Here is a 20,131-nt window from a genome sequence, read left to right as displayed (position 1 = left end):
GATGAAATTCAACGTAGTAATGTTTTAATGCAATGTTTATGCATGGTGTTGGAAACACTCCTCAGAGATTTTGCTCCTTACTGACGTGATGGCATCACACAGTTCCATGGTGAGAACCTCCTGTTCCACCACACCCCAAAGATGCTCTACTGGATTGAGATGGGAGTCCAGTGAACTCATTGTCATTTATAAGAAAGTAGTTGGAGATGATTTCAGATTTGTGACATGGTGCATTATACTGCTGGAAGTAGCATCAGAAGATGGTCCAGTTTTGGTGAGTCTATATGAATTGTAGCCTCAGTTCCTTATTCTTAGCTGACAGGAATGATACTTGCTGTGGTCTTCTGCTGCTTAACTGTTTCACGTTTGGGCATGTTGTGTGTTTAGAGATGGTATTCTGCATACCTTGGCATTAACCAGTGGTTATTTGAGTTCTTGTTGCCTTTCTATCATCTTCAACCAGTCTGCTCATTCACCTTTGACCTCTGACCAAGGCATTTTGGTCCAGACAACTGCTGCCCCCTTGATATTGTCACTTCTTCAGACCATTCTCTGTAAACACTAGAGAGGGCTGTGCGTGAAAATCCCAATAGATCAACAGTGAAATAGTCAGATCAATAATCATGCCACTTTCAAAGTCACTTAAAATCCTTTGTCTTTGTGTTTCTGATGCTCAGTTTAAACTTCAACAAGTTGTCTTGGCCATGTCTACATGACTAAATACATTAAGTTATTTCAACAAGAAATTTAGGTGAACCTAAATAAAAAGTGGCTGATGGGTGTATACTCATCACGCTAAAACATAAAATCCTTATTTTACCATTGGTATACCATGAATAATCTCACCATTTAGATCTGTCTTTTCTTCGGTGAAGGGATCTTTAAATCTAAAAATCATTATTTCACAGGCACAAAAAGATTAAAGACACAGAGATGTGACAAGAAATAATGACAACCATGTCCAAAAGTAAACTATGAACTCCTTTATTCTCTTTTGTTGATTTTTATAGATCTATCTATAGCTGTTAGCGTTTTTTTTTTCTCTACAGAGTCCTTTAAAAGTTTGTCATCATGCTAGGTGCAGCTTCAGTGTTGGTAGTACATGCAAGGTTGTGGTTTTTGTTGATGGAGGATTTCACACAGTAGACAGCTGGAGAAGGAGGAGAACAGAAATCCAGAACGAGCAAAAACCAACCAATCCGGGGCCACCAAACAAAAACAAAAATATAACCCCCGGAGGAGTTGTGTGCACTGGCCATCGTTGTGGATTCACTAGGGGTTTGAAAGCAGAAGCAGTTCTTTCTGTGATAGTTCAATCTATCTAAACCATAAATATGGGCTTTTCTTTAAATTATGACATCATCAGTTGACATCTTTAGTGCAGTCAAAAAAGCAAAACCCCTAAAACTCTAGGAGCAGGCAATGTTTAGAGGGGAATATACAAGTTAAAAAAAAAAAAATCCCCAGACAGCTTTGTAGAGATGAAACAGAGCAAAAGAGGAACAGAGAGAAGACTAGAGGAGCGGAGAAAGGGAAACATCAGTCAGGGTCCTGTTTGTGATGGGCTGACATTTAAAGGAGAAATCCATGTATTGCTTTTTACTTTGGTCTGGGTCCTATTTGTTAGGGGAACACTGTATCCCACTGTTCTCCATCTTTTCCTTTATTTAAACACCAAATTTTAAGGTTTTCCACTTTTAGCTCAACTCTGGGATACTCCTGTTTTTTGTTTACTTTTCTTTTTTTTTCTATCAACTGAAAAAAACAAAACACTAAACAAAACAAAAACAAACAAACAAACAAAAAAAACAACAAAAAGCTAAAAAGTTACATCCTATTTATATATATAGACATCACAAGTGCCAGCTGGTGGATGCCACTTTAAGCTGAGGCACTTAACAGTGCAGTTTTTTTTCCTCCGTTTTTTTTTTCCCTTTCATGTATATATATACGTACGTGTGTGTGTGTGTGTGTGTGTGTGTGTGTGTAGCTACAGTGGGGATGAAGCATGTTAAACCCCGGCAGTGTTAGTGCCATGCTTTATGGTGCCCAGTGAGTCGCACAGAACCACAAATACTTACTCGGGAACAGTAACATCTTCACAATCCCAGCAACACAGGAAAGATCTGAACAGTTTTCTAGACGGTTTGATTAACAGGGAAGAAGATTTGCCATTTTGTTGTTCCTTATCTACACAGAACTACTATATTGCAGATATAATGATCGCAGGTCACGATATACATGTGGTCACTGACAGCTACAAATGCATTAGAGAAGCCTGACTATTCAATTTCCCCCATCTGGAACTGAATACATAATTTTTTTGTACAAAGCAATAGTACATTGTGTGTTTATACAAAAACCTGACAGTAAAGGGTTGATGGCAGACTTAGATATTAGAAAATAATTCCCATTAAGGAAAACACTGGGACAGAAACACACATGGACATCTTCATCTTTGGTGAGAATTTGACTTGAGTATGCTTAAAGACACCTGAGCACACACATAAATTGCACACTCGTACATTTTTCTGACAGCTGGAAGTGGGAATTCACTGCAATAACCTGGAAAAGTGTCTTCATTTACCAGTTTAAAACATGGAAGTCAATTCACAAAGAATATGCAGCTAAATCAACATTCACATTACCAGCTGAAGTCACTGAAATCCTATTTGTTTTTTCAGTTTACATAATATTCTGATTAACTGTCAATTTCACTTCAGCTAAATTCACATTACCGGCCACATTGTTCAATTAAAATCCAACACAGATTGGACTTAATGATTTGTAACCACGGCTACAAGCATCTTGCATATGACTTTTATGTAAACTGTCCACTGAAACGGTGCACATTCTCACTAGATTCCCTTTGCATGCCACAACAGAAAAAAAAAAAGACCCCTTGAGACATAAGGCTACGTTCACACTAGGCCCAAATCTGATTTTTATTTATTTATTATAATAGTCTGAAAAGCACAAATCTAGTTTTTGCTAATCCAACCCGGGCCACTTTCATAAGTAGTACTTAAACCTCAGTCTGAACGGTAACGTCACATTTCATCTGACTTTTACCTCACTGAAGTGAAACAGGCCTCATAATTCTGTGCCAGAGGAGACGAGACACAGCAAGATTGAATTGTTCATGAATGACACCACTAAGTGAGACATAGACTAACGCGGGCTAACACCAGAAGTAGACCCTCCAACACTGCTGAGGTGTTATTTCTGTGCATGTCAGAGCAACACAGAAAAGGGTTTTGGTTGACATCGTTTGTCCACTGACGGCAGTGCATTCACATCGGAGAGAAACACTAGCCAATCAGAGCGCAGAGGAGAAATGACCTGCTGTCACGGCTGAGGAAACGATGGATTTTATTCCCAACAACAAAATCACCATCCAGCCATCCAGCTTAACATGACACAGTTAACGTTTGTTATGCTGGTTAATGCTAACAGAGCAAGAGACAAAGGGCTGCAGTGTTGCAAGTAAATAACTAATCTAGGAGATTTTGTGAAATGTAATGTTTGCTCTTATCAGGGCAACTTTGTGACCACAAACTTGAGTCTACTGTAGCAATTTTGTGGATCATGTGTAGCTTTTGTAAAGAGCAAACTTTTTTTCAGTTACACAGAGAATATTGAGGACAAGAATAGCTAGGTAGCTAGCTTATGCTGTTTTAGTAGTTTAGCTAGCAGTGCTGTAACAGTGCTGCAGGTTAATGGTGATAATGCTCAGTACATGTGTAAAGACAGTTAGCCCCATGAAATCCACTCTAAGCATCCTTTGGATAGTCCTGGTGATGTGAACGAAACCCTTGGTGTGTAACAAATAATGTTGTAAACCTGCAGTGTTGCTAGCAATAGCTGCTAAATTAGCAAAAGGTAGCCATCTAGCTTTTCTTGCGTTTCTTTCATAAAAAGCTGGACAAATATAATCTACAAATGTTCTGCAATAGATTACATTTCAGAATATTAACGATTCTTCTAATCTCCCGAGGAGTCTTATGAATATGACCTTTTTGTTGTGCACCATTTCAGTAGGCAGTTGATTCACATGACAATAAGGTGTAGGACTTTTGTAATTCTGATTGCAAACCATCCAATCTGATCTGTGTTAAATCAGAATCTAACAATGTGGCCGGTTGCGTGAACGGAGCCTTAGTTTCTAGTAGGGGTACAAAATGAGCATAGACGTTTGGTTGTAAACTACTGGCTTCGGATATTAGCATACAACTTTTGAGTCAAGTTCATGCAGGGACTGCATAATACTTCAATGTTGTGAAAGTGCTTCCAAAAGGAGTTGTATGAAGGGACTACAACATATTTGCATCACACTCATTACAGACTGGCATCACTTGAATATAACTTTATATACTGTACTGTATGTGGTGCTGCAGCACATATATTAATGGATCACAGCCAAGTGACATTATACAAGTTCTGAGAGGTTTTGTTGTACTGTTACTATTACCACTGTGTATTATCCCCAATCCTGAAACCCTTTAAGAAAAAAAGGAAAACAAAAAACAGTCCTTTCCACCCCAAAACCAATCAACCAGAAAAAAATTTAGAAAATAGAGACAAAGATTCAAAGCTGCCTGTGGAGGAAGTTGCTGGCATTCATTCAAAATCATTCGCTGATAGATGCATGGAGTTCCCCATCACATGTATCCTGTTCTGCAAGCCTCTCAGTTCAGTTTCCATGCAAAGCCATGGCTTAAATCAAGGAAAAAAATAAATAAAAAAATACAACGTGCAGCACCTCCCAAAGTTTTTATACCAGACCCAGGCGTGGGGAGGAGCCCACATGAGCCACCCCCGCTGTTTTCAAGTATGAGATGACAGTGATGGAAAATAACTTATGAAACAAATACTTGAAGTAATGAAAGACAAAAAACACAGAGTGTGCTAAACTGTCGTCACACCTGCCTTGGATTATCTTTCAAGTCAGTGAATCAAACAGGGCGACGATATTTCAGAACATTTTCATCTTTAATACAGGGGCTAAGAACAGGTAGTCTTATCCTACGGAACGGATCAGATAACACACATTATATGTTATAGCTATCTTATGTTCACTTCTCTGTACTAGATTTACATCTTGAAGATTTATGCATCATTAAATTACAGACCATAGTCCTTAATTTTAGCAAGTATATATATATATAGAGAGATCTTTTTTAGGTCCATACACATTAGCTTTAGGCAAAAAATATCTTGTTTCTAGGCTACATTTCACCCTAAACTGGCTACACTCATTGATCAAGAAGACAAAACTGTATAACTCCAACGTCCACACCTACAGCATAAGGACCATAATTTCTCTGGGAAACAAACAACTATGTGGTGAAAAAACATTGATTCCAGTTTAAAACCAGAAAACGAGCAGATGGAAAAACACCAATATGATAAAATTAAAAGGTTAAAAATCAACATGATGAGTAAAGACATGAGGCTGAGGTCCTCTGAGGAATGAGAGTGATGAGTTTGTGAAACCACGCAAGTACAAAGTGCTCGTGCGTCGCCGACACATGAGGACGGAAAGTAAATGCCTGGACGTAAATAAGGGGCTCTCTGGCTTTCAGCTCTGGGTCAGGGAGGGGGGAATGGTGGTGGTGGGGGCATTGGGAATCCCACACCATCCGGTACCCAGACTCCCTCAGGAGCTGAGAGTGAACTGGTCTTGCTCGATGGGCTTTTTGACCCAGGCCCCCAGCCCGGCCTTGTGGAAGGCCTTGATGAGCGCCTTCTTAGCAGAGTGGTACTCTGTGGCTGCCTGCTTGGCTTCGTGGTAGGAGCTGGGCTTCAGCACTTTGATCCGCAAGATGGAGGACAGCTGAGGAGGAAGAGGAGATGGAAAGTGAAGGAAGTAAGCAATAAAAAGAAACAAAAGTAGTTTCTTTAAAAACAAGAAACCAAGTTTTAGATGTTTTAACAGACGTACAGCAGGTGAAACTTGAAATACTTGAACAACCTACATCAGGGGTGGCCAATGTCGGTCCTCGAGAGCCACAATCCTGCAGGTTTTCCATGCATCCCTGCACCGACACACCTGACTTAAACTAATGAGTCATTGTGCAGATCCTTATAGGCTGTTGGATCCATTTAATTTGAGTCAGGTGTGTTGATGCAGGGATGCATGGAAAACCTGCATGATTGCGGCTCTTGAGGACCGACATTGGCCACCCCTGACCTACATCTCATGTCAGACTTATATTTTCATATTTCTCTTATGTTTTTAACAAAACGCAGCGTCAAATTTTATTTTAATCTTCCTAATAAGCTTCTTGAGTCTATTTTAAACTTCCTAACAGGGTTTAGCATCTTTTTTTTCTTTTAAAGGACTTTAGGGCTTTGGTGACCTTTATATGACAGTAGCTCAACAGGAAAGGGGGTGAGAGAGAGCGGGGAATGACGTGCAACAAAGGGCCCAGGCTAGGACTCAAACCTGAGCCGGCTGCACTGAGGAGCTGTAGCCTCTGCACATGGGGCGGCTGCTCAACCAGTTGAGCTACACACCGCCCCGTTCAGCATAACAGAGTTCAAGGTTTACTGAACCAAACCTCACTAAACTGTCCCTACTGAGTCAGACCTGCTGGTGGAAATGGGGCTTTCGTTACTGCACATATATCCAAGTTGTCTAACTGTGCTCCACCTTGGAGCTGTGTTCTTTAGTTAATATTTTAAAAGCTGTGGCCGCCCAATACGGGGACTTTGAGAAAAGATGGCGCCAAATGATGCCAAAAGGTCCATTTCGGAGACCTCCCCTGAACTGTCTGTATTAAACTTCTCTTCTTTTCGGTTCACTTTATCAGAGTTGACCTTTGTAGCGGATTCCTTCGTCTTCAAAATAAAGATTGGAACCTTTGTTTAATTGTGACTGAATTAAACAATCTCTGAGGATTTTCTCTCCTTACAGACTAACAGTTTCACTCCCAAAGTGGGGGTCTGACTCAAATTTATGACTTGGTTTCCAGCTCCACAGGTCAACAAAGGTCAACTCTCCCCAACCTGGACTGAAAGGACTTCATTAGGTTATTTACGAGACCTGGGAAATTTCTGAACTTTAATCCTCTGCAACATAAATTTGCTTTTTAGTTAACAACCAAAGGATCCCAGATGCAACTCTTCATCCCAATGTCCACTTTGAAACTGTTTCTTACTAAACGTGTGTTTTCCTTCAACTGATAAGCGGAAACCCCCTTTAACAGGACACCTGGACACACCAAGAAACGTTTATCTTAACATTCCAGAGAGTAATAAAGTGTCTTTCTCTGTTTCTCTGTGTCCCAGCAAGAGAAGACAAAGACTTTGTGTGAAAAGTAAAAGATCATACTTTTACTAGTCAACAATGTTCATTTAAATAGATACACATATATATATATATATGTGTGTTTTATCTTGATACCATGCGCATGCATATGATCATTATCATTGTATACAAGGTTTAATCAACAAGCTTGATTAATTGGTGACCTGAAACTTTATTACTGTGTTTGTGTGAGATATAACCTTTTTACTATTTTTCTTGTCTTTTCGATGATTCACTGATGGATTTTAATGATGTCTCATTTAAGGCTTTAAAAACTTGGATATCTAGATATATTCACAAAATGTTTAATTTTATAAGTCTTTACAACATGATCAGACCAGCCCCTCTGTATCTGCTATCTGACCCAAAACCAGCCCACAAGACTGTTATTGGTCATGATAATGGTCCCATCCTTTCCATGGGGTGGGTCTCCAAACTAACACTTTTAAACTCAGAACAAAGAGTTTAGTTCTCTCTTCCTCTTCTTTTGGCCCTTCCTTCTTGGCCTTCCTCCGTTGCTCTCTGCCTTAAGTGGACTTCAAGTCCTCTTCAACCCATCCTCTCCAGACATGGCCTTCTTCCAGAGTTAGGACACTTGGTCTGAACGCCAGAGAGAGAGAGAGATGCTACCAGAGGATTAAGTTTGCAGTGATGTGAAGAACATCACTACAGACACTAAAGTTCGTGCCTGCATACCAGATGCATGATTGACAATTTTTGGCTCTTTTTGGACTCCGTAGTTCATTCCCTTTTTCCAGCTAATACTTCGCTTTTCTTGAGTTATGTTTTTATCTTTTGGACTTTTAATATAGATCCTAAATAGATCCTACAGAGTTTCTTCTTTTTGGACTGACCTAAAGCTGGACATTTTCATCTTTGCCATATCACCGCAAGTCATCCACTGTCCATCATCGATACCACCAGCCGAGCCGCGGGAGTCCGCATCCGCAGAGCTGCCTGATCCAAACCTTCGGACCACCACGTGACACATCTTCTGGCCTTCTGGAAGTCGCTCGGGATCCAAACCACCTGCGCCAACTTCCTCACTTGCCATCAGAGTCACCACAACGGTCGTAAGTCGGCTCGATCCAAACAGAACCGGACGAGTCCTGCTCGGATCAATTCTCTGCTTATCTGCTCAAGAATGGTTGGTTGCCTGACAGTGACCTTAGTAGTTCTACATCTTAGTTAAACCTCCAGTTTAACGGATGAGATTCAGTTTTCCCTTTTTCCTTTTAGGATTTAGAGATCTTTTTCAGTCCTGAACCTTAGCTTAATTAACACCGCAGGTTAATTAACTTTTGTTCATTTCTTGCATACATTCATTCTGACACATTGAAATAAGATTTTGGGTTGAACTCCATATTCTGCATTTACCAATGTTTGATTCATTTTTCCATGCGAACTCCTTTGTACATATTTCCTTTTCATTTATGCATGATTAGTTTAGTAATAAATATTTCATATTTATCCTAAACTGGTCTGGTTATTGTGAACTTCTCCTTTGAACCATGTTATGGGTCCCTTCGACGTAAGAATTCACGTTAGTAGCGTCCTGAGACTGATTGACTGATAATTGATTGATTTCTAGCTTGAATTAATTAATTTATTAAATTAATTAATTTAGTTCTCTAATGGTGTCCACACAGCCATTAGATTAGGATAAAGCTATCTGTGTGGTGGTGCCCCACGAGTAAATAAATAAATAATTCCAAGAAATTATCAAAATTAATAATTTTATTAAACATCTTCAATGTTTAATGACGCTTAACGCTACACCTTTGCAGGGATAATGTTCACACACTATACTGTGATTGGATCGAGATTTAGAGCTACAGCTGTATTATTCAAACAGGATATTCATATTCATGTTAAAAGAATTTATTTTTATGTGAACCTTTATGAGGTGAGGATGTCCAGTTAGTGAAATCTTATGAATATGTCAGTACAGTCTTTAACCATCATCTGAAATCTGATATTAATAGGAAATCCATTACTAAACAGGGACCACAGAGACATTTTCTAGGGAGGGTGAATTTGTTTCATGTGAGTTAATAAATTTTATCCAATTTTTATCGCTCGTTTATTCAACGTCTTTGAACATTCTCCTTTATTAGTTGGTTCAGTGTTATGCTTTCAGGGCAGGAATGTTCTCACCAGTATTGCAAACATTGCTGTGAAATCACTGAGGGAGGCACAGAGACTTGTGTTCACTCTTCAGAAATCAGGTGGTTAAAAAGGCCAAAAACATCAACAATCCTGAGTTTAAGATTTTTACCCTCAGCTTGCAGTTTTAGTTTTGTAGAACAGAAACTCGAAAAGAGTCTTTTGTTCCCTCAGCGATCAGAAAAGTCAGCTCAGATTGGGGACAATTTCACTGCGTTTCTGTTTAGCACTTCTCTGTCATTATCAATTTCTTTACCATTCAATTCACAAGAACTTTTTGTATTAAAGTTTTTCTCTTTTTAAAATATGAATCTTGCCGTCTGACGACTCGGGTAGTATGTTATATCCATGTATGATGAGCCTTTTTTCTCATTTCAATTCTGCTACAAACTATTCCTAATGTTAAGTTCAGCACTCATAAAAATACAGCAAAATTATTCAGAAAGACACTGACAGTTCAGATCTCTGTCTTTGCTGTGACTCACTTTTCCAACATACTTCTCAATAATAAGAGTCACTAGGAAGTAGGTGAAGACTTTGGGGAATATTCTGTTGACATTTCCCACCTCAATGTTCAAATATCACATCAGATGAGCCCTCAAACACCATTTAAGAGAGGCTGAAAATATTTTGTCTAATTTTGCTGACAATTTTTATTGGTGCACCAAAGCAATCTAGAAACATGCTCCCCTCTGCTTTGATAGAATTAACTTACATCTTATGAAACACTATGAGAGTTTGAGTGTGTGTGTGTGTGTGTGCATGTTCTCAAAGCTCACAGGTTGGAAAAAACATTTGGATCATCCTCTTGAACAACCACAAACTTTAAAACATGAAGCACTGGTAAAGTGCTGCAAGCAGGATGCGTCACCTTTGGGGGGAAAGTTACACTGATGAAACTACAGCGAGTCTGCCAGCAACAGTTAAAAGGAAGGAATCAACTAATCAATAAAACTCAGTGCATCTCACCATTGTGTTGGCCTAGAGATGGAAACTGCTATTTACGTCTCGTATGTTTTAAAAAACTCAGTGTGAGTGAATCAGACTCAAAAACAACCAGAAAAAAGAAAGAAAACTGGTGGAAAAAGTCTCTCTGGAGTCATGTTAATGCTCTGATGTGTGTGTGACTGCACCTTGGAGTGCAGGCGCACCCAGCGGCTGTACAGGGCGTGTTTGCAGAGTCGTGAAGCGCGGCCCATGTCGTCCTTCCCCGTGGTTGCATTGATCACCTCCAGAGCCTGGTCGCCCACCGTCCAGTTAACGCTGAAGTTTGGCGCCTTGCCTGGCTGCCTGGCTTCAGCGTTGCTGATACCTGGAATCAGAAAGGACCGGGGTTAACGGAGTGGATGGAGCTTAATTCAGATCAAACTAATGTGTGCGAGTCTGCTCCAGCTGGTCAGGTTAGCGAGTTTTACTCTGTTTAAATCCAGTTCATAGGGTTCATACCCCAAAGTGTCATCTTTTTAAACCAGACATGTATCTGCCCCTTTTTGTTTTTGTTTGTCTGATTGTCTTTCTTCCCTTTTCTCCTCCTTCAGTATGATTGTATGATGTCCCATGTCTTGTCTTTTTATACTGACTTTCACACATAAAACTGTCTTCCTGTTACGTAGTAAATGAAGGAGCCCAGATCTGATGGAAATGATGTTGAGGTGATAAAGTTTCTTGTTTATTTGTTCATTTCAATAAAACCACGTTTTGTGTAATCTTAGTGTTGTCATGAGCCAGAGTTTAAGCCTTTTATTTACATTAACATGTAAATAATTTAGTCTGCTCCTTTTATCAACATTGCCAAAATCAAGTCTGTTTATCCCTCATGGAAGCATAGACAATCTCTTCCATCTCATTGAGATTACTGCAGTTCTCTTTCAATTGTCTGCCCGATGCAACTCTGCTCCGCCTACAAATGGTCCAGAACGCAGCTGCCAGGATCCAGGAGGTCTCAAATAACTTCCAACCCCCATTAGGTTCAGAATTAAGTTTAAAATCCTTCTCCCGACATGTAAAGGTTCAAGAGGTCAAACCCCTTAATATGTGAAAGACTTACTGAAGCCTTGCAGCTACAGCAGGACTGAGTTCCTCTGATCAGGAGCTGTTATCGGTTCTTTGACCTTGGCTCAGAACAAAAAGAGACTGTAATTTAGATTGTTGACCCTAAAGCTTTACAAGTGTCTCCCATTGGACTCTAGACCTGTAAACCCTGTAAAGACCAAGGACACCTTTAAAAAGCAAGTCTGGACACATTTGTGTAAAACTGATTTTGGTTCCCTGAGTCTCCTTTAATTTATCATTTTTAATATCTGTTGAATGATAATATTTAAAGAATGAGTAGCACAGGAAGCTCATGTGTTCCAAAAGGTTGAAACATTTTCATTCAAATACAATAAAATTCAAATCAAATGAAAAAAAGTTTTAACTTTCTGGATCATTTAGTTTATTCTCTTCAAGCCTCTGGCTCTGACGCTGCTGCCCTAGTAGAAGATATGCAACATCTTGGTGCAGGCATTGAATGATCTCAGCTTCCTTAAGCAGTAGAGTCTGCTCTGCTCTTTCTTGTAGACAATCTCACAGTTATATTTCCAGTCTAGTCTACTATGGCTCAACCCAAGCTATTTTACCTTCCTCTTCTCCCAAGATGGAGGCAGTGATTTGTTACCTTCTGTCCTACAAATCCACCGTTTTGTTTTCTGTTAATACTGTACATATACACTCACTAGCCACTATCAGGTCCACCTTGCTAGTACCAGGCTGAACCCACTTTTGGTTTCAGAATTACCTTAATTCTTGGTGTCATAGATTCAACAAGAGATTTTGCTCCATATTGACAGGAAAGCACTGAGTTCTTGTGATTATATGATTAGCTAATTGTGTTAACGCAATTGAACAGGTGGACTTAATAAAAGTTAAGATATCAAGATATCATTTCTCAAAATTTTGTTGTGCTTGCATAATGACAAAGATCTTGAACTGAACCACCAAAGTGCATGGATAAACTAAACAATGAATGAATGAATGAATGAAGTATTTAAACACAGCGGCACAGTCCTTTGAGCGTTCCTAATGCTGTAACATCCTTATTTCACTTTATTTTGTCCAACAAAGTGGAGAGAAAGGATGCCATCCACCTTGTAGGGGGTCTCTGAGGACAGAGCTTGCACTTTCTCAGCAAACTAAAGGGCTTTGGCCTCCATTGTATCTGAAGCATAAATGGCAGATATATGGCTGCCATAAATCCCTGTGTCTTGCTCTTTCTGTGAGTGTATGTGTGTGTGTCAGTGTATTAAGCTTCTTGGTTCCATTTGGCAGCACTTGTGGCAGAAAATGATTTACAGGGGATGAAATCCTCGGTGCTCTAAGGCCACAGCCCTTCACCGCTAAAAGTTCTCTAAAGCGGAAAAGGTTAATAACCTCTTGACTATTATCTCCTCTACCCGTCACTTAGAGAGCAACCAAAGGAGAGTAGCAGGAGGGGTTGGGGGGTGGGGGTGCTGCACTTAAAGGCTATATGATATGACGCTCCATGCCATCCTCAAGGATTGAGACAAATGACCACAGTGTCACTCAATTCACCTGAATGCTTGTGTCTTATTTTATAACGGCACATTGACCAGGTGAGCAATAAAGTTTTTTAACTTCTTAATCCTCAAATTTGCTTCTCCCATTTTAGGGCCATGTTGGTTTCCTGTGTTCAGCTTGTAGGACAGATAGACTTTGCAATGAGTAAGTACAGTAAAGCCTTAGCCTTTTTTTTCCAGAATATTTGCCTAAAAAGACCCAAAGTAAATGAAAAATTGCTTCACAATAATAAGATTCATATGCAAGTTCTTGGTGTTAACGGACCACAGAGAATGTATTCTCAGTATCTATTACAATTACTAAGCAAAAGGCAATAAAACAGAGAAATGTGAAACTTCTTTTCATTTACCTTTGATGTTGTTACATGCTGCACCTTTAACATTTGTACAAAAATAGTTTTAGTCTTGTTTTGTGGCTATTAGGCTCTAAACTTTAAGCAACAGTCAACAACAAACACCACGGTCCTGTTTTATTATTGTAAGATTCTTTGAATGTGATTATATCTGTACTTTTCTTTTAGCTCTTACATGACCTGTTTGGGCTTTAAGGGTTAAAATATGATCAAACAGTTTCTATTAGAATGCTTCTCAGCTAGATGATAACTTCAGGTTAGCATTAAAAATAATTTGTAATGTGTTTAAAGTAGAAAAGTTAATCTTTTTATTAATAAAACACAACCTCGTTGCCAAAAAAGTCAGGACACGGTCACGAACACAAAAACAAGCAGCAACAACTTGCAATTAATTTGAAAAACAGAAAGAAATCAAACATTGTAAATGAGGAACTGATGAACTTTTGTTCTCATTTTGAATTTTGAGCAACACATTTATATTTTGTGTGCGGTCACATACCTACCAGGCTGCATTTTTAAAAGACAACTTGGTTTAAAAACTGTTTGAGAAGTAAAGATTAAAGGAGCTAAAGGCTCTGTGGAAAGCTGTGTGGGAAAGTAGTTCAACAATTTATTAGTAATATGTCTAAAATTAAAGTCTAAAAAACAACATGTTTCAGTGGCTGATGACTTGAGAATTTAGCTAATTAGTAAAAATGCTACAGTAGAAATTAGTTTGGCATTAAATAAAAGCACAGATGTCAAAACTTACAAATTCCTGTATTTCTGCTGTTGAGCCGGGTATCTTTAGTGTGTTGTTGTGCATGGCACATTTAAGGCTGTTTCAGTACTAATTTAGTACATTTTAAGACAAATTAAGGTCCTTTCTTTAGATAAATCCATTTAAATTTATTTTAGATTTTTTAAGGTTCATGGCAAACCATGAGAAACAACTTCTGACAAGGCCTTCAAGGATTTTGTTGTGTGAAAATACACGGCATACCTAATGTAAATACAAAAAAATTAAACATCATATTGTTTTGGATCATACGGATCATATTGTTGATATGTAAATCTGACCCTTTTTCCTTTGTAAATTGCTCATGTAGGAGACATAAAGCTTTGAAGAAGCAACACTTACAAATAAGTAGGATTTAAGATTAGCAATCAACAAATTTTTGAAGAGTTTATTATTTGAAATAGAAAAATGTGAGACAGAGATATAGAGTAGTACAAACTGAGAGCTTTTATTCTAAGAAGGAAGATAAACATCAGCAGGCTAAATTAGAGCTCAGAACCAAAAGCTGGTAAAGTCAATATTTGTCTTTTACGTCTTAGTTCTATGAAAAAGAGGAGAGTGACTGAATGAGGTCCTACGAGGGCCGCAGCCCAGCAGGCTTTCAATGTATTCCAGATTCAACACACCTGAATCAAATTAAATGGATCTAACAGCGTATCAAGTTCTCACAAGGACTCATTAATTGGTGACAGGTATGTTGGAGGCGGGATACAATGAAAAGCTGCTGGATTTGCGGCCCTCGTTGGACCAAACTGAACAGCCCTGGTCTAAATTTAACATTTGAAGAAAGAAGAAAAAAAAAAACAACAAAAAAAAAAAAAAACCCAACCACAGGAACCCTGGTCTATGTGGCCTTTTCAAAAGGTCAAACCAATGCTGAAAGTTTACACAACATGATAAAGCTATTTAAATTCCACAGCAGGAAGGTAAATGCCAGCTCAGATCAAACAGAAGAGAACAGCTCCTTCTGTCCTCCTTTGCTGCAGGACTGACCAGTCCAGTGAATACTTGTTAGGATTAATGTCTTCCCTCTTGATATTTGGATAGCTGGGATTTGATTGGCAAGGTTTAACAAGGTAACGGTACATTGGTATGGGTTTTGTGTTCTGAAAATGTGAAGATGTGATCAACTCTGAACTAATAAGAAAGAAATCTTATCCTATGTTGTTTCTCCTTATTTTACCACTGGCTTCATATCAATGAGAGCTCTTACCACTGAGCAGAGGCCTGTTGAGGGTGAACTGCTGGGGTAGGTCTTCAATATCTGCAATGCGCTGGTACATGGCCCTGGAGAGGTGGTCAGCATGGTAAAGGCTGCCAAGGATGATGCTGGAAAAGTAGAGTGGCTCTGTAAAATAGCTCATCAAAGAGCCCTGGATGCCCACCACGTTCCACCTGCAGAGGAAAACCACATACATGAAAAAATTTGGAATTTTGTTGGCAATACAGTTTAAACCACAAATATCAAAATAAAAAATAAATAAATAATAATTTAGTCTTAGAAAGATATTTCCATTCACATTAGACCTAACTTTCATGATCAACTAGGCCACTGTGTCAGGGTTCATCTTGTAAAACATTCACATGAAAAAGAAAGTAAACTCTTAAACAACCTCGGATAATAAAAGGCACATGACACAATATCGAATAAAATAGAATAGATTAGAATAGACGTTTATTGTCATTGTCACATGGGACATATATAACAAAATTAAAGGGTACCCAACAGTCAAAGTGCAACGCAGCCACATACATTTAACATTCAACCATAAAACCTGAATACAAAGTAAGTTAACGAAGTTAAATAAAAAAAACTAATCTTCCACGCAGTCATTTATTTAAAACTGAGTCAAAATACAGAATCGGTACATAACGTGGTTCATCAGCTAGCACATCCACATTTAAATCTATAACTTGAGGCAACTGTTTACTGTGTGATGGTATGAGTTTCTTAGTTTCTACAGGAATTTTGGACCATTATTATTTGCGCTTAAATTAATTGAGATTTGAAAAAATTTATTCATGCACAGCTTCCCTGAGGTCCCATCAGAACATTTAGGTTATGTTGAGGTTTGGACTTGGACTAGTCTTTGCAAACACTCCATTTGTTTTTTCCAGCCTTTCTGCTGTAGATTTGCTGCTGTGCCTGGAGTCACTTTCCAGATGGCCTCATGTTTGGCTGTGGAATGCTTTTGAATAGGGCACCGACCCAACGACTGCAAAGCTGCTATGTCCTGTGGCTTAAACAGGCCCAGATCCTTATCCTTCCACCACCGTGCTTGATAACGGATATGTGGTATTTGCGCAAATATGTTGTGTTTGATTTGCACCAAATGCACTGCTTTACATTTACAAAGCAAGAAACTTGTCTGGCAATCCTTCCAAAGAAGGAATACCTTTTTACTCATTTTCTAATTGTACTGTCATAAACTTTAACATTTAAGCCTGTAGAGTCTGAAATGCAGCTTTTGATATTTTTGCTGAAAAGAAAATCTAAATATTGAATGGTCTGATCTTGGAGTGAACTTGCTGGGATGTCCACTTTGGGAAGATTGGTGACTGTCTTTAATGTTTTCCATGTAAAAAATCTTTCTTCTTGACCAATGACGGACTCCAAATTGTTTGGAAATAGACTCATACCCCTCTTTTTGGATAAATGAAAAGAGATATGATCAATGACCAGTTGCTTTGATCCATTATTTTAATCCAATGATTAGCAGCACCTGTGCTACTTTTTTTATTTTATATATCATAAATAAAGACACTTAACTGTATAGGACTTTGTAAGGACTGGATGCTTTTTTTCATTTTGTCCTGATAAATAAAACCTTACAACCATCTACATTAGCTGCCACAACTACCAAAGGAAGCTTGAAAACAGCACTTAATGGTCTTTCAACAATATTTTGAAAGAGAATTTTGGAATTTTCAATCACGTTGTTTCTCAGAGAAAGCCTTTATCCGTTACCATTACAGTAAAGTTCACAAAAATGATGTGTCAGAATAAGATGAAAGCCCATATATAAGAGTACACAATATATTAGTATGTCACACATTATCCTGCAGTTGTGTATACTCGTTGGTATCCAATTTAATTTTTTCTAAACATCTGTGTATTTCTATGCTGAGCCAGTAGCTATGTCTCCCCAGTCATTTTCCCATTGACATGCTCTGTGAAGCAGCGCCTGCCCACTTCACTGAGCGAGAGACATGGGGGGACAGAAGGAGAGAGAGGCAGGGGGTGTTGGAGTCGTTGAGAGGAGGGGGCAGATAAAAAGAAAATCAGTAGGAGTTGAGAATATGGAAAAGAACAGAAAGAAAGAAGATGATGGAAATAGGAAGGAAAGGGGAGAGTTAAGGACGATAGGCTAAGGTTTAAATTCCTCTGCATATGGATGTGTTCATTCAGCTTCAATCTTCTGCAGTTCTAAGACAAAATATTTAACAATGATTTACATGGTTGGGCAAAACAATTTGATTGCTTTATGAGGTTATGTATTTCTATGTAAAGTAATCTAAGAGAATCAAGTTAAATGAGAAGATAGACGAGAGTATGACCCTCTTAATGGGAGGAATTTTGAATATCTTACTGAAAGAGAATGAAACAGAACCTGGAGTAAAAAAGAAGGGATGTGTTTGGAGAAAATAGACCCCCACCTCATCTGTGAAATTTAAGTCCTATTTCCACTAACAGGTCTGGTCGGTTTACATTTTTTCTATTGTTTCCACGAGCAAAAATATGGGTGCCAGAATATCCTACTTTTTTTGGGATTCTTCCGTTGGGGTCCCAATCTTGTTGCTCCAATCAAACAGGTGGAGCGTGACACAATACAATGTGCTGATTAATAATAGGAATCGTGACTTCCTGTGCAGGTCGGAGCTAAGAACAAGGACACAACAGCACCATGTTTAAATACACTCTGGATTTTTTTTGTGTTTAAAGCCGCATGCCAAGAGGAAAGAACACGAACTGCTGGATTTCCGCCATTCTCCTCCTTTGTTTCTGTATTATAACTCAAGGAAAGTGTTACTATGACATCACCCTATTACACAGCTGACGTATATATGGCCATCTGGCTGATTCACCGGGTAAGGGTACCAGGTAAGGGTATGGTTGGCTGTGGTAATGCAACAGAGATCAGGGTTTACCGAATCAACCTGAACTGAACCTGTTAGTGGAAACGGGGCTATAATGGCTTTAATATTATGGTCTGGGCCTGTTTTATTTCATAAGTGTTAGTGTAAATTTATGTCTCCTTTGATAAAACTATCACATCAGAAACAAATATGGAATTAACCAATATGGAATCTGAGTTGCCAGATGTTTGGGGATGCTACATTTAAGTTTTACATAGAATTAATCCAACTTTTTTTTTATCCTTAATTCCCTCTGCAATGTAATTAAACAGTCTGTGTTCTTTCAAGGAAGACACGTTTCTATGATGATGGCAGAAAAGTTACACAACAAGTTGCAAATTTTCAGTTAATGTATCAGAGTTCTGCTAATGTTCTGGTGTTAGGTGGAGCTGGCTTTTGATATACATACTTGCTTTGTGGCATAGAAATATTGTTCCACACCTGCCCTAAAAAAAATCCTTAACAGTAGAAATTAAAATAATTAATTTAAGAATTTGTTGCCACTTGCTCAGCTGAATCTCAACAGGAAGTGGGTAATGCAGTGAGACAACTAACCATTCTTTTGTAGAAAAATTTATGTGTTTAACATTTAAAATTCTGCTAGATCGCTGATGCCCCCGAGCACCATCACTTACATTGTCAACAATTTCTAAGGAGCAGTACTGTTTAACTCTGTGGGGTTACCTTTGATCGATAGCTTACCCTTTAGGTGATCTATGAAGGTTTTCCATGAATTTATATGTAATCCAGGAGGTTTACAATCCATTCATAAAATGTGTTTATTTAGAGACTCTATATGGTAAATCCATAATGACTGATCAAAGATAACATGATTATCACATTTTCATTATAAAAAAGGATACATCTCATGACTTTGTTTCTAAAAGACCTCTATTTAAATCAGAGAGCTTAAATTGATGGTAATATCCAATCAGATTCAGCCAATGATCAACAAGTGAAGTTATATTTCTATTTGAAAATAACAAAAAGTAATGTTCTTCTCTTCAGAAAAAAGCTTTGGGGTCTTTTTGGCACCACCACGACTCAAAAACATCGTATGAGTTGGAGTTGGTATAGTGAGGACAGCATAAAAAACTAAACAGCAAAAAACACAGAGGAAAAAGTGGAAAATATGCAAATAGTTTCTGTTGTGTTTTTGCTTTAATGCCAACATTTTTCCTCCTGAAAGCCAAGACTATTGAGAATTATATGCTGATGAGAAATTACTTGGTCTATGTTGATCAGTGTGTTATTTCTACAAAGTTCTGTTTTGTTTTTTGTTGGCCTTAATGGTGCCATATCTATTCACACATTCATTTTACATCATTTTAGCCTCATAATTGGGCAACTGAGGCTGTGACGCTGACTGTGCTTTAAAATAAGCTTCTACATGCATTGTTAAAAAAAAACAAAAAACAAACAAACAAACAAAAAAAAAAAAAACAAAACAAAAAAAAAAAGAAAGAAAAACAAAAAACAAACAGGTGGACCAAAAATTGAAAGAAAAAAAGTTGAAGAAAGCAGGGAGGAACAGTTAAAAATCCAACAGCATCCCATAGTAAAAGCTTTTGTTCAACACTGATTACCAGCAACGTTTTACATCACCATCAGGTCGAAACTGAAATCTAAAGGTCACATACAGAATCCTTTCCCTATATTATATAACCATACATTTAATTCTCCTTTGTTAAACTGAGCCCTTTTTATCTACTTTCACAACATAAAAATCTGATGTTTTAGGCTGTATGTTTGCCAGAGCAGAGAAAAAACGAGTTTTTCTTATTTAAATTGTAATGTAGTGTTTTCATCC

At 38.3% G+C, this 20,131-nt stretch overlaps 1 protein-coding gene across 2 annotated transcripts in view; it reads right to left on the bottom strand.

Annotated features, from left to right (window-relative positions):
• Positions 1-968: 968 nt before the first annotated feature.
• Positions 969-20,131, bottom strand: part of adarb1b (adenosine deaminase RNA specific B1b) — a 157,432-nt gene continuing 138,269 nt past the window's right edge. For both annotated transcript variants that reach the window (XM_042000999.1, XM_042001000.1), the window contains 3 exons: positions 15,398-15,579; positions 10,612-10,790; positions 969-5,836 (listed from right to left, as the gene is read on the bottom strand). In XM_042000999.1, the coding sequence (XP_041856933.1) occupies positions 5,660-5,836; positions 10,612-10,790; positions 15,398-15,579 (538 nt within the window). In that variant the 3' untranslated portion in view covers positions 969-5,659. The remainder of the gene's footprint in view (positions 5,837-10,611; positions 10,791-15,397; positions 15,580-20,131) is intronic.

This window comes from Melanotaenia boesemani, chromosome 12 (assembly GCF_017639745.1).
Source record: "Melanotaenia boesemani isolate fMelBoe1 chromosome 12, fMelBoe1.pri, whole genome shotgun sequence".
In the NCBI taxonomy this organism is placed as follows: Eukaryota; Metazoa; Chordata; class Actinopteri; order Atheriniformes; family Melanotaeniidae; genus Melanotaenia; species Melanotaenia boesemani.
Note: the sequence above shows the minus strand (reverse complement) of the source record. Positions and strands in the feature narration are given on the sequence as shown.